This window comes from Podospora pseudocomata, assembly GCF_035222375.1.
Source record: "Podospora pseudocomata strain CBS 415.72m chromosome 2 map unlocalized CBS415.72m_2.2, whole genome shotgun sequence".
Classification (NCBI taxonomy): Eukaryota; Fungi; Ascomycota; class Sordariomycetes; order Sordariales; family Podosporaceae; genus Podospora; species Podospora pseudocomata.
In genome coordinates this window covers 558,868-573,340 of record NW_026946366.1, presented here as the reverse complement: position 1 = coordinate 573,340, position 14,473 = coordinate 558,868, and the positions used below count along the sequence as shown (strand labels likewise).

Genomic DNA, 14,473 nt, shown 5'->3' with positions numbered 1-14,473 from the left:
CACTTTTCATTCAAAGGATTGGATGTCCAAGCAACACGGTGAAAAATCAAGACTCACTTGACAGTGTGGATTAATGACCACGGTGAGGTCCCAAAAAGTTCCTTTGGTGAGACGAAAGCTCAGCCTACTAACCACTATTTGAGCTATGTTAAACCCGTCCAAGCCTGCTTTCAGTCTGGGCAATGAGCTGAGCCAGACTTGACTTGACTTGTCTCAGCTCAACTGAGCCAAGTCAAGTCAAATCTTCCTATTGACTCAGCTCAGAAGAGCAGTGATCTCTCTAGCCCCACAAAAAGTGGTGATATCCGGTGTGGTAGTGAGGTGGCCGGCAGGGCACCCTCTGAACCTACCCACCGGTGCCCTCCGCGGAACCAGTGCTCCGGCCCACCCGGCCCGGAAAAACCACTTCCGGTAGATTTAATAATCTTCCTAAGCCAAGTTAAGTTATAATACCTTCAAGTTAAGTTTGACGTGGCCGGCCTGATCCAAATCAAGTCAAGGGCCTGCTCAGCTCAGATCAGCTCATTGCCCACATTGCCTGCCTTCCAGTACCCGCCATGATATCAATCAGAGATTGCTTGGCTCTCATTCTGGTTGAACACTTGGCTCCCGCTCTTGTTGAACACTTGGCTCTTGCTCTTGTTGAACACGAGATATGGCGGGTAATCCCACGGATCCGCCGGGTCTTTTAACCACTCAGGAAAGGTCCATCTAACAGCGGGAAAGAACTCTTTGGGTAGGAACCATGCCAGTACGCCCCTGTTCTTGAAGTCCAGATACAGCCCCGTATTATTCTTTTGCCAACCTCCATACCAACCGTTAGAGACGCAAGGGTCAATGATTTGATGCTGGACTTGGTCGGTAACGTCGTTCAGGCTCACGTATGCAGTATAATCGTCATTGTTATACATCACAAACTGGCAAGTGGAGCTGTCGTTGGAGAAGCTAAGAAAACCAGACTCCCATGTCATGTTTTCGTGATTCGGAAAGAAGGCTTTGGTTCCAGTAGTCCATACTGGTGATCAGTTAGTTTCTGCTATATCTAGGCATTGTTTTGGCGGGCCTGGGTAGGCTCGGAAAGTCAGAGGGGAACACTAACAATCAAACGATGCCTGACAGTCTGCCTGGACGAGTGGTGGAAACTCTGTCATGTTGAAACAAGTTGCGTCGGGGTCGACAGAATTGGCAGATGTATTGGCCTCGTTTTGGTCATCGGTGGAATACTTCAGGATCTTGACGTATGCTATTTTTGATTCGCTATTCGACTGGTTTTCCGAGATGTTGAATGTCGCCTCCCAGTCATTTTTGATATTCGGTTGGTAGTAAAGATATTTCGCTAGGCTGGGCAAGATCTGCTTCAAGCTAATGTACGTGTACCAGGGCTTGATATCGAGTTGGCTGAGTATGATGCTGCATCCTTTGTAGAGCATTTCTTTGGGCTCTTCATACTTCAGCTCGATGACTTGATTTGCATCAGCGCTTTCTATGTAAGGCAGTCGTAGTTAGCACGAGGATAGATAGCCTTGTAGTAGAGAGAGGCTATACATGGCGACTTACCGTTGAATTGATCCAACACGTGGTAGCAATCCAGTTCATTCATCATATTGTCGAAAATCCAGCCGTGTTTTGCAGGATCAGCCTGCCCCCCAAGAGCGAGTCCGGCGAGCCAAAGCACAGAGAGGATTGTGAAGCCCAGCATCGTGCTGATCGGGTGTTGGGCCGCTGGGTGTGGAGGTGTGTGTCTGAGAAACAGAGTGTGGATCTGTGACAACTTTGGGCAGGGTGTTCTATACTTGAATATCAATCAAGGAAGGAACATTGTGACAGAGAAGCCCGCCACTTTCCCTCCGACGTCGACTGACTTGTGACAGTATGGCGGGGTAACCATCAACCGAGTTTTGTGCAGAGAGAGATTTGATCTTGACCGCAACGCATAACACTTCTTTGATTTCAGAAAACACTTATTTTCGACCTGGGCACCAAAATATTTCTACATTCTATGTAGATGATTACTGAGCGGTGCATCCAGACGACTTCTCAGAACATGATACAATTAGTATCCTCCTCTCATCACGATCAAAGTTCTTCCAAGATAACCCCCCCCAGCCGCTTACTCTATGAGATACGACCGTCAACGTCCCCTACATACCGGCCAGTTTCCCCCAGATTATCCTGCCGCAGCTGCTCAAGGCTGTGAGATACTACCATCCACCTCGGCTGGTATGTTTCCTCCCAGAAACTGTCTTACATCTTCGATTCTGATCTTGTTGTGCCATGGGTTTGTGGGTGGCGTTGGTATGATAGGCATGTGTACCAATCCAAGCTCATACCATACGTTGGCCCACTGGCCATACTGGTCGTTTCGAACGCAAGGGTCGTAGACATAGGCAGTCATTTCGATGGCGGTGATGGGTAGGCTGAGTTGATACGGTAAGTTGTTGTAGTTCCAAACGAAGCCAGCACAACTGTTGACACTGATGGTCACGCACATTCGAGGATCGAGGTCCAGTTTTCCTGTTCCGGATGATGCTTTTCATTTTATGTTCAGAGAAATGCAGGTGGAGAGGTAGACAGTGTGTTGATTTTAGAGGATTTCAGCTTACTGCCTATATTGTTGATTACGCTGTGGCAATCATTGACAACAGGATGTGCGCTGAGGGTGGTGAGGCGCCGAGGGGCGAGCTTTTCTGTTGTTGTGCGGAGGCGGGCTCAACCGGGCCGGCTACGGCTAGCTGAATGACCATGGAGAGGAAGACCAACATCATAGAGGCGATCAATCTACTGTGGAGCTTTGTAGTCTCTGGGTAGGTCTGAGGATTCTGCTATTGTTCGAAGAAGCAGGACCATTTCACCACTGAGGAAGAAGATCTAGGGCTCTTTATAGAAGTCCTACTAACACCACGGCTTATATTCCTGTCTAATGACAGTCGAGCAAACTGCCGCTGACCACAGCACTGTCTGTTTCATCTCAACTCTTCAAATGGGACGCGTGTCCTATTCACCAGGCGGAGAATGTGGAAGATAGGATGGGAAGGATTGAGATGGCCCCGCGATACCCATCTGATCTTTGGGAGCGACGAAGCGTCACATTATCAACCGCGCGCGTACGCTGCCTAGTTGCCTTGCGCGCGTAGCTGCCATCTTGACCGTCTTGCTCCCAGTTCTATAATACCACTGGTAGGACCTGTCCTGTGGGGAGGGCAATTGGCCAACAAAGTGAAGTGTAGAGCTTTCAAAGTGAATAAACAATATGATACACGAAAGGCACGGTTGCATAGGAAGTTACTCCTCTGTCGAGTATAAACTCCCAGCAATTTTGAGATCGTACCTGCATTTGACCCTCAAACATTGAGGAGCCTCTTCGTTCGATCACCTTGCGTCTGGTGGCCCATCACCTACCTACCTACCTGCCTGCCTAGCCAACTATCTGTTTACTGTCAAACAAAACAATCACAATGGCTAAGAAGTGGACAAACAAGAAGGTGGCTAACAAGAGGATGACAAACAAGAGATCCTCAGCCGAAGCCTTTAAGGACTCGGATTCCGGAGGTATGGACTTTCCTTCAACCCCTTAGAGCTCTTTGTTTACATCAGACCATATACTGATCTACTTCTCTCCAGATAAACTAATCACTCTAATAATTTCTGTTTCCCTCATCAAGAAACAGTAGCTCGAACAGGTCACATGGTATGTTCTTTCATTCTCACCTTGCTCTTCCCGATTCTTGATCTCAAATCTTCCAAGATCACCTTGCTAACTTTTTTCACCTACCCCAGGACATGCCACGTCTGCGGCACCAGCGGCAACAAAGCGCCGTTCCCTTGCGAACCCTAGGATGGGGTTGGGGGACGCTGATTTCTTTTGGGCACCGGGCTCACTTGCGACGAAAGACGCCAAGGGAATGGTGTTCTTGCGACTAAAGACGCCGAGAGGAAAATAGGGGAATGATAATTTGGGATGGGAGGACTTTGGGAATTTTGGGGTATTTGCCTCGAGCAGGTGGCTGATAGCTAGAGCCTTGGTTCCACATTCCACGTTTTGTTGTTTTCACTTTGTGGAAATTACTATTTTGTGGCTTTCCGTAGTTTGATTATTTTCGTCTGAATTATTATCGAGATCAACAGAACTCTGCATTTTCCAGCGCAATTTCAAGGAAAAGAAGAACTAGGCTGGTTACACAAATCTCACGAACGCCGCGGCCACGCGCGCGGGCTTTTTCTTCATGAACGCTCCCACGCGCGCCCTCAGGCGTAATCTCGACGTTCTACACTCGCACGCCCTCAACGCCGAATTAGCCACCCGGACCAATTCACTTGCTCGGCTCGCATTTACGGTCTGGCGGAAGAATGGAACGAGGAAGGTGTGTGTGACTTGTCGGTTACCCTAGCCTTATGGCCCCCGGCTTTGCATGCGATGGGATGGAGGTTGTAAGTATACTGCATATTGAATTGGTCGAAATAGTTTATCTATAGTTAACATAACCGTGATGGGCGCTAAAAGTATAAGAGAGAATGGTATTACTATCCATCACTCCTCAGAAAGAGAGTCTCATCATTGGCCAACAAGCCCTTTCCTCTGGGGTTAGATTGCTATTATCACAAAATCACCCCCAAAACCCTCTTGTTCCCAACAAGTATGATATCCGCGCTAACCTCCATCAGAGTCACAAAGCCATTGTGATCTAGGATCCAGGCCCGGTTGTAGCGAACGCTGTTGTTGTTGTTGCGTAGCGTTGCTTTGGCTTAGTGCGCCATCTCATGAGGTAGATTCCCCCACAGGATAATGAACGATGGTGGTGGACCTGCTTTGACACCGTCAATCATCCGTCCCATCACAGTCGATCATCTCATAGCGGGAGGTTGGCTACGCGCCAATGCGAGCACTTCTGAGCTTGATGCCTGTGCTGTGCCTTGCATGCTGACAATACATGAGATGAAGCTCACTTGATGCAACAGCAAGCAATCATCCGAGCTTTTGTTCAATGATGGCTCCGAGCATGTGATGAAAGCAAGGGAGGGTATACCTCCCGACTGTTTTGAGAGAGTCACCTTCTCAGGGGTATTTAACCATGCTAAAAAGACTTCTTTACAACTACAATCAATGAGCTGTGCAACTTTTCAGGTAGCAGCCTCCATCTTTTTGTCCACAACATGCGTGGCGTGTGTAACAAGGCTCATCAACTACGTTACGCGTATCCCCTGGACCTTACCTGTGTATCCACGAACCGCATGTTCTCGTATTCTAGAAAAGTAGCTCATCAAAGACAAAAAGGCAATCAATTTTGAGGCGGAGTCGGAGGTCAAAGTTTCAGTCCGCGTATTGTGAGACTGCAAGTGTCGGGTTCAAGGTTTGGGACGTGAAAGCAGATAAGGGGTAAATACGGGCTTTTGATATCGGATTTTCGTGTGGGCAGTGCAGTGTGATGACTCGCGTAGACTTGACAAACAAATATCCTTTCCCGCCACTTGTGAGAATGTGAGAACGCAGCAAAGACTTCGGATGAAGCAGACTAGAGGAAACTCACGACCATAAAGAAGTAAACAACAAGTGAGGTTTGTATCCGCGGAAACCATCGCTCTGGAATGAAGGCTGTTTGGTCTGTGTCTTCTCGGTGTCTTCAACGGGCAGGCAACTCGTTCTACCCTCCCCACCCACACCTTCTCATGGTCTGGAACCCAAAACCGTTGCCCAAGAGATCCATCCAGATCCCCAGATCCCAGATCTCCTACTCCAAAAATTCACACAGATTTTCGGAGTTCCAGAACAGCAGCCAACGAATCAATGGTGAATGCACTCAGCCCAACCGAACCGCCGCTTGTGGTTTTCCACACAGGTTCCCCGCCCGCTCCAACAGAGAAGGAGCAAGGATTCCAACTCTGACAGGGTTCTAGGCTTGAACGGGAAAACGACCCCGCAGTGTCACACTCAAAACTCCTGAGGCCACACGCTAGTCCCAGAATAGCATAGTGGGCAGCGACCCAATTTTTAAAGATCAGGGAAGATGCAACATTCTGGATGATGGCCCAAAAGCTGCTTGTGCCGCACGCACTAGCGGAAAGTCAAAAGCCAAAAAGGAGAACAGCCAGTCCAGTTGTCTCCTTTTTTTTTTGACAGTGGGCTTGCATCCGGTGTTGAAGCAGGAAAGGTCGATTCCTCGCGCCCCAAGCCCACACAACACGTTTATGTGCTGTATGTATAGCAGGTGGGGGGTTGGAAGAAGCAATATTGGAAAAGGAATTGTGTAAAAGTAGGAGAAAGAACGTGCTTTTCCCCCTCACCTTCTTCAACTGCCCAGTCCAGCTAGAGGACAGGGAAGACACACGTGCGTTGGATATTAACTTAACTCCCCTACCTAGTCCCCTAGTGTATTGACGGCATCAATAGCCCACAAACTTGTAAAGAGGTCAAAAAGGATGAGAACCAAGCAGGCCCCAAAACCACCGGCTGTGCGGCATTTCAAAAGAGGGAAGTCCGTTGGAGCATGATTTGAGAAAGACGAGGGGGCCCGAAACATGAAGCTTGGCGTCTTCACCATGTCATGCTGGTACATCGCTTGGAGGCACCATCCAATTTATCTTTGGCAAGTTTGCGCGTTTAGAAAAATAAGCGGGACACACACGCACGGGATACCTACGCGAAGAAGAAGCGGGGGAGATGAAGAGGAAGACGATAACAGGTTTATGAAGGTGGAACTTTGGCTGGCAAGCTGTTTCTGTATGAGCCGTATCTTATCCAAACGGTCCAGAGGCATCGATCGGTTGTGAGACTGCATCAAGATTCGAGACTCTTACGTCGGCAGTTAATTACCTGCTGCGCAGCGCAAACATACCTCACATGCGTGGTCTTGCTGTTGTGCTATGCTCCAGCTGGCCCATTGCCCTTTTGCCTCATTGCCTCAAGCAGCAGTCCAAGTTCGTGATGGGCACCGGCGTGGCTTGCAGCAGTGGGGGAATGAATGGATGGTTGGGATGGATGCGTGGCAAGGCGAGCCGGGACCGCGTCCGAACCATTCTCTGCTCTGTCAAGCCTCCAAAAGCCAAGTACATAGTGGCTGCACGCACGGAAGGGTAAAATGAAAAGAGCGGAAGAAATGCGTCAAAATGCCGGGCGTCGCTGCTACTTTTGCAGTGTACTACTGTGCGGGCGAACTGCATTTGCGCACCCAGCGCACCCAACGCACTCGTGATGGTGTGGTGAGGTGGGATGGTCGGTTCTTTGCTCGGTGGAAGTTCGCGCGGCGTCTGGGCAGCACCAGCCTTTTGGGTCGTTGAGGCTGATGACAAGATATTGCTTGCCGTTTCTTATCTACACTTTCCCATCGTAGCAGGTGGCATCACAGAGTATACGATCCTAATCCTATAATCCAACCACAAAATCGAAGGCGACACTACCTAGCAAAAGAACCGGTCAAGACTTTTAGTCCCTGCCCAGGTCCTAGGGCTGGCCATTGCTAGCCCAGGTCTTTGGCAATGGCCCCCGTCGTTCCACCATCTGACCAAAAAACTGGTGGTTTTGGTGTCTTCGTCTGATTGCCGGAGCGGCCACGGCCAACAGCTGACCGACATATCTGCCGTGTCCGTCCCTGGAGTCCCGTCGTCGTCTTAAACAACACACCTCTGACCATGGCGGCGACCCGACACGGCGGCCTGCCTTCATAAAACGCGTCGCAATCTGGTCCAGAAAGATTGTGGCCATCCCTTCTGGAGCACTTTATGCAGCACGTCAGAGGCCTCGTTCATGTGGATTAGCTCTTCAGCGCCGTTCCCTGTATTGTGTACAGGAAGTCCCTGTGCCTGTTCAGGTTCAGGCTGTTCCGCTCCACATGCAGCATGCGGGAGATGGAGTTTGCAGGTTTGCAACCCCAGAAGCTAGCGCCAGCCGGCCGGCCAATCACAGTGGGGCTGTATGACCGAGAATGGAAGTGGAGCTCGAGCTATCCACAGCTTAGCAGGTGCCAGCGAATGGCAGCCCCGGTCAGGCCAGACCCCCAGGTCCAAATGTTGCCAAGTGCTGCCGCTGACCGCCCCTTTCCCATTGGTGCATTCGCCAGGAGGTACCTGGGTACCTGTTGTCTTTGCAGCTTGGTCCGGGGGGAGGTGCTGCTCTCATTTCCCATTTCTCTGCCCAGTCGCCCATCTTCTCATTCCTCTCGAACGAACCTCACAGCTCTCCCTCCGTCATCAACAGCCCCAATTGCCCTCAAAACACCGCTGACAAGGCGAGTGGAACGGCCCTCGAGGACGTTTTGAGAGGAAGGCGACGGATGCCACAACACACCGTTCGACACCATCTGCCAGACATTTCTCCAACCGAGCCCGCTCAATCTCCTGCTGGGAAGGGGTCACGGGCCTTTTTTGCTTCAACAACAAGCTCTATTCACCTCGGTATTCACAAGCATCGTCAGTCGACCATTCTAATCGTAAGAGCACCTGAAAACCTGAGACCTGTCACAGTCCTCGTCACGCTTTCCCAGCGGCCTGTGAGCTGTAACTCTCTGTGTCCCCCCAGACTGACACCTTCCAGGCAAACGACTTCTCGTGGCTTTGGCTTTTGTCTGTCCGACTCCCGGAACTTCGAACACGAACATCAATCGACTCTGTCATACAGATCCAGAACGGCCACTGCCGCAATATAATTACAGCTCTCAGCCATTAAACAACGCTCACAGAACCAGCACACATCATGGCTTCTCTAACAGATAACAACAACAACAAGCCGAGCTTGACCGTCGAGACGACGTCAATGTCTCGGTTGTCTACCAAGACTTCTCAAGAGACACTCACACCCGAACCATTCCCAACACTGACCGAGAAGGACACGTCAGCGTCGCGACTCTCGGACTTGTCTACACCAGCTACCACTCACCGATTAAACCCCTTCGACACCGATATCGAGGCCATGATCACCAACGAGAACAGCCACAAGAGATCAGCCGAGTGCACAAAAGGAGGAACCGATTGCCAAGTTTGGCCCGGGCAAGATCACTGGAAGCGAAAAGCCAAGGCCGCCAAAAAGAATCGGCGCGCCTGCAACTGCCTCGCCGGCCTCAGCAAACGGAACCGAATTCTCGTCAAGATCCTACTCATCTTCCTCATCGTCGGCATTGCAGTCGGTGTAGGGTTTGGAGTCAGCAAGCCCCTCGGCGCGGGCATCTGGCGCAGCGAGACCCAGAATAGCTAAGCGCTGTCAGCACCATCTCTTTCTCACGGCTCTTTCTATGGACGGCTCGACCCGTTTCCTGCGGCACAGCCCGAACCGACCTCCGAATTATCTTTTTATCGTCCCCTTTGTCACGGCATATCGATCTCCTTCTGGGGACCCGCGACAACGTCTGAGCAGCGTGTGGCGACCTCTACATCTTGATGCATTACGCAGTTTTCCGGGGTTCCAGTAAATTTGTTCCTCTGTGGGAAAGTGCGGCCACCGAGAGCGACAACGGTTTTTTCACCCCTCCGCCCCATATGATACCCCCCGCGCATCTGCTGGTTTTTTGTTAGTCTCTGTATAATCATTTTTGGCCAAAAGGGGATACTTTGGTCCATGACCCACCGCGGTCCCGGCGTTATTGTTATTTCTTTTCCCTCGTTGTCTACTGCGGTTTTATTGGTGGTTTTAGACATGTTATGCGACGGCGTTGTGGAGTTGCATCACTTTTGTCAGTTGAGGGGGTTTTCCTCTGTGGATATGGGCTGGCGGGCTGCTACAAGCGACAAGTATAAATCGGGCCAAAGGGCTACCAAGGTGTCTTTCTGATAGCATCAGGGGTGTGGTGGTGGTGGACTGGGATAGAGGAAGCCTCCGACTTGTGGGTGTGTGGGGTTGGCTTTGGGAACTTAATCATCATCATATCAACATATCACGATATTAAGCGACGGGATAACGCGCTCACATCAGGATGGGTAATAGGTAGCCAGCCCCGAGAGGGAACGAACAAATGAAATCGGAACTCGATGCCGAGGCATGAGCGTTATCCCACTCTTGGTCTACTGTCGTGACTGTAGTCAATATGCTGTCTCTGGAGTGGTGTGTGTTTTTGTCAGGTTTCACAAGCCGTGTTTGTAAGATTCTGTGTGCATGGCATGGCGTACGATCGAGAAGAAAATGGCAGGCACAGTGCTCGCCACTTGGCACACAGAATCTATCATGGGTCATGTCATTTTTCCGTGGTTGCCAGACGAAGGATGATGACGAAATGGGTGAGGAGTCAGAAGAGAGAGCGGGATTATTCACTGCCAATCGAGGGGGGTTGGTACGGGAACTCGCGTGTGACTGATACACGAATTGCCACGGTGGTGGTGGTGGTGGTTGCCAGTTGCCACGCTGAAGAGAGAGAGGGGGTTTGTATCATGTATGCCACGACATTTCCCGTGGTTTTGTGTTGGGCCGATAGGGAACCGATGGTCCGGGGGAGCGATGTCGGCGTTATTGGTGGCCAGCAAGGTCACCGTGGAACAAGCAGAATGGTTATGGTTCAGGGGATTGGGTTTACCGGGTGGACTTGTGTTTTGTTTGTTATCACTGTTTTACCCACGTTTCTATGCAGCAATGTATTTGTCTTTGGTAGGTAGTCAGAAGGGATCTGTTCATATTTCGGTTACATCTTGTAGTAGAATTGTGTTTGTGTTTGAGTTCTGTAACATAATAATCCCCAGATTGATCCCTCAAAATGGCTCTACCGACGGTGGTGAAGACCCCTTTTTTAACCCCTGGATGCCAAGCCATTCGTCTCCACTCTCCCCTATTTCACCGCCGCCGCTGATGCCGTCGCTGCCGGTGGCTTTGAAGACGATGCTTCGTAGAATCTCTCAGGTTCTTTCCCCTTTTCTTCGATTGATGAGGAAGAGACGGATCTTGGTAGGGTAGAAGAGTCGCGGTTGTAGGAGCGCGGTCTAGCAGTACGGAGAGGAGGAGGCCATGGAGTTGAAGGCCGATAGGGGCGTGCTGGAGGTGGTTTGGTCAAGGTTCCGGTGCGGTATTGGGGGTGTAGCTCTATGTCCTCGGGGTGAAGGCGGGCTAGGCTGTCGCTGTGTGTTTGTTACGTCTCTTGAATGAGGAAAGGGAAGGAGGCTGTAGTACCAGTGTGGTGAAGCGGGATTTGCTGGTGTGCCTTGCTTTTGCGCCTTTTGTTGCAGTGTTCAGTGGTGAGCCAGATAAGGACGACAAGGATGACGGCGACGAGAAAGGCGACGATGATGCCGAGGGTTGTTTCGGCGTTTGTGGGCATTTTGAATGTTTGCTTTTGTGGGTAGACAGTGGCTGGAAAGAAGAGATAGGCATCAAGATGTAGCGGGTGATAGTTAGCTGTAAGTGGGCGATATGTAATGATCGTGGGTATGGAAAACAACCTAGGAAACATGAGACCAGGCACGTAGGGCAAATATTAGCAATGTGTGTGGCAAATACCATCAGTAGCTATCTGGCTTCACCAAAGTACATTTAACAACAGACCTGCCACTTGATACGACACGGGAATTTGAGACTGCTTTTGAAACATCCCGGTCAGGAACTGGAAAAAGAGCCATCAAGGTACTTGAATATTAGGATGGAAGAAAGGCAGAATAAATACCTATTGAGCTAGGCGAGCAAACAGAGGTCGTTTAGAAGTGTAGATGAGACGAGAGTCAGCCTGCAGAAATGGCACAGTTAGGTACAGACAAAGAGTACAACACATCACGGTAGTGAGTATGTGAACCTTAGTAAAAGTGGTAGTGGTACATTCTCAAAGGTTGGTCGGCTTTATCATACATATCCATACACTCTCGAAAGAAATCCCAGCTTCATAATTCAACGCACCGACCAGTCAATAATTCCCTTTCGTTCCCGGGTATCAAAAGCAGCACGTCCATCCACCAAAATCATCCCATCTACACCTCAGGCTTCTCCTTGATCCCATCCGGCTCCCTGATCTCCCCACTCTCGTTATCCTCCTTGATATCCTCTGTCTCTTTGTTATCTTCCTTGATATCCCCTTCCTCTTTGATTTTCTCCACCTCCCCAACCTTCTTCCCCTCCACCGACTCCCCAACCTCCCCAGACTCTCTTCCCGTAGCGTCCATCGACAACGCCCCTGTCACAGCATCCCCCACACCCACAAGCGTCGACTCACTCGGCTTATCATGCAGCGTCCTAGTCGTCCTAACATACACCGGCCCCGTCGGAGTCGGCTCCTTAAACCCCGTCAGCCACAGCCCGAGTATCTGCGACAAGGCTAGCGAGACGGCCACGCAGCCGATGATCACATAGAAGTGAACCGGGATGTCCGGGATGGGGATGTCATCGTCAGCGCCGCCCATTTTGAAGTGGGGCTCCGGGTTTGGACGTCTGACTCGGGTGGCCTGAAGGTCTTGTAAGGGTGATCGGAAACAATGGGGGGCTTGGGCGTGAGAGTGAGTGCTTGTTGATGAAGCAGATTAGGAAAGTCGCAGGATTGCCATTCTCAAGACAGGTCGTAGTGTTTTGAATGGGTGGTCAGTTACTGTCACACGCACGGCTTCTAATTGCGATCTGACCACCAAATTGAATGACCAAAACATTTCAGATCGAACGGTCTCCGCTGTCCCGCTAGTTTCTGACGTGACTTTGCAGTTCGCGTCTCGACGGACTGTATTGCCTCCTGGGCTAGGCGAGCAGTTTGAGTCGGCACCAGCTCACCGGCTGGGCCAAAGTCGGGCGGTTTGCAACGCGGTGGAGGCACGAAGTAGCGTCCTCCTTCGGTTTGGTTCCGATTCGGAGCCGGCGAGCGGGCCTGAAACTGGTCCGTTGGTGTTGAGGGCAGCATCGGGGTTTCGGAGGTGAGTGAATTTTGCTGGAGTCAGATGAGAACTTGATCAATGAATTTTGATTGCAGTTCTCATTCCTTGTGATTTCATGGCCTTAGATGAATGATGGAGAAGTGTTTCATTACCAGGCAGCAATTGCGTGATCACACCACCAGTGCCTCCGGGGGGGCAGGCGTGACAGTCGCGCTTTCCCCGTCAACGCATGTCCAGTGAATAGGTGTGCCTTCTGCCTGGTAACTCTCTGCCATGCCTTATAGGTAGGTATGCCGATTAGTGCCCACAACGCCTCTGAATGCCAAACAATGCTCATTAGCCCCTTTCATGTCGCCCTGCTGATTGAAAACTCAGGAATATCCTTGAACTTGTGCCGCTGCTCTTCCTCCACAGGCGATGCGATTTCTGTCCTCCCCGACAGCGCCGGACTGATTGATGGAGTGTACATCCCCGGGATTTCAAGCGTGTTTTTGGCCTTGAGTTGTGGTGTAGATGGTAGAGCCAAGAGAGGCGTCCGAACGTTGGCCACCTCAGTAACTTCATAGTCCATACTAACAACCAAGGACATTGTGCGGATTTGCTTCTGCCTCCATACTGCCCAGACTGCTGCGATGGTCATGAGGATGCAGGGTATCGCGAATAGAGTAACCATAAAACTAGTCCATTCGCTTATTGGGGGTGGTCTTGTGGCATCGACGGGAGACGAATTGATGGGAGCCATTGTGAGGTATTAGTTGACCGGCCAAAATTCCTCGTGAAGATCTGCCAAGGGCGTTAGCTGGCTTTAAGTTGGTGACATTCCTGGTGGTGAGAACTTCTACTGACCTTGGGATGTTTTGCGCAGAGTTATCGAGTTAATTTAAAGCCTTTGATATGTATTTCAAGGTTGATGCTTGTTTCGAGGTGATATCTCTAGCCAGGCCTTTCCACTCTCTGTCAATGAAATGAACAAAAATTTCCAACATCCCCCTTTTCCACTCACTTTTTTTTCTGTATCACAAACCCAAAAACGGAACACACAGAGTCTTATGTGCCATCGGCGATCGAAGTTGGTTGTTGCTGCGCCTTCTCAATCAAGTCTTAGAATCCCTCTTCATTCAAAGCTCTCTCGGCCGCACAGTTCAATCCGTCAACCCGAACACAAGACAAAAAGAAAGAATTGATAGGGTGAAAAATGAAAAAAGAAAGAAAAAAAGCCGCAGCGGAACACACAGATGATCAAGCATTTTAGGTTTCATGGTCCTACCTACTACCTGCCCCCAAACAGCGCCGGAGCCGGGGCGCTCAACTTTGGTGACGTGTTGGACCCGCCCGGTCGCACCCGTTCGGGCTGGGTCGTTGAAGGCGCAGTTGAGGCTATGAAGCCAAAAAACCCACGCCCAAGGAAATCAACTGTTCCATAACACATGCCTTGGTGTAACTTTCACGAGGGAGGGAGGCTGACCCGACGGGTCTGGAATTATGTGGAATTTTTTGTCAACCCCGACCCACGCGGCGCATGTGCATGATGACTGGAAATCTGACAAGCAAATTGGTATTATTCCTCAACGCCTCGCTGATGGAGATTATACAAACTCCAGCCCTCAAAATCCAGATCAACCCCATCCATCACCGCCGAAAATGCCTCACGAAATCCCTAGCCAGGAGAAAAGGCACCAGTTGCGGAATCGCATAACCCAATGCCCCCATCTTCGTGGTC

General features: G+C 50.5%; 4 protein-coding genes across 4 annotated transcripts; 1 reads left to right on the top strand and 3 right to left on the bottom strand.

Moving 5' to 3' along the window:
- Positions 1-413: 413 nt before the first annotated feature.
- Positions 414-1,781, bottom strand: QC762_206285 (uncharacterized protein). Its single transcript, XM_062887529.1, has 3 exons — positions 1,558-1,781; positions 1,100-1,483; positions 414-1,015 (listed from the first exon to the last, which is right to left on the bottom strand). Exons 1-3 carry the CDS (start codon positions 1,697-1,699, stop codon positions 564-566), a joined length of 978 nt encoding a protein of 325 aa, XP_062745643.1. The 5' UTR covers positions 1,700-1,781; the 3' UTR covers positions 414-563.
- Positions 1,782-8,683: 6,902 nt separating this feature from the next.
- On the top strand, positions 8,684-9,181 carry QC762_206280 (uncharacterized protein; the record flags this gene model as incomplete). The annotated part of the gene is made up of 1 exon (XM_062887528.1): positions 8,684-9,181. The coding sequence occupies one exon, from the start codon at positions 8,684-8,686 to the stop codon at positions 9,179-9,181; it is 498 nt and encodes a 165-aa protein (XP_062745642.1).
- A 2,684-nt stretch (positions 9,182-11,865) lies between these two features.
- Positions 11,866-12,294, bottom strand: QC762_206278 (uncharacterized protein; the record flags this gene model as incomplete). The annotated part of the gene is made up of 1 exon (XM_062887527.1): positions 11,866-12,294. The coding sequence occupies one exon, from the start codon at positions 12,292-12,294 to the stop codon at positions 11,866-11,868; it is 429 nt and encodes a 142-aa protein (XP_062745641.1).
- An 805-nt stretch (positions 12,295-13,099) lies between these two features.
- QC762_206276 (uncharacterized protein) lies at positions 13,100-13,495 on the bottom strand (the record flags this gene model as incomplete). The annotated part of the gene is made up of 1 exon (XM_062887526.1): positions 13,100-13,495. One exon carries the CDS (start codon positions 13,493-13,495, stop codon positions 13,100-13,102), a length of 396 nt encoding a protein of 131 aa, XP_062745640.1.
- Positions 13,496-14,473: the final 978 nt, after the last annotated feature.

Coding starts and splice junctions, on each gene's coding strand:
- QC762_206285 (XM_062887529.1), bottom strand. CDS start 1,699: ATGCTGGGCTTCACAATCCTCTCTGTGCTTTGGCTCGCCGGACTCGCT. Junction 1,484..1,557: donor CGTGTTGGATCAATTCAACG/GTAAGTCGCCAT, acceptor TGCCTTACATAG/AAAGCGCTGATGCAAATCAA. Junction 1,016..1,099: donor CTGTCAGGCATCGTTTGATT/GTTAGTGTTCCC, acceptor ACTGATCACCAG/TATGGACTACTGGAACCAAA.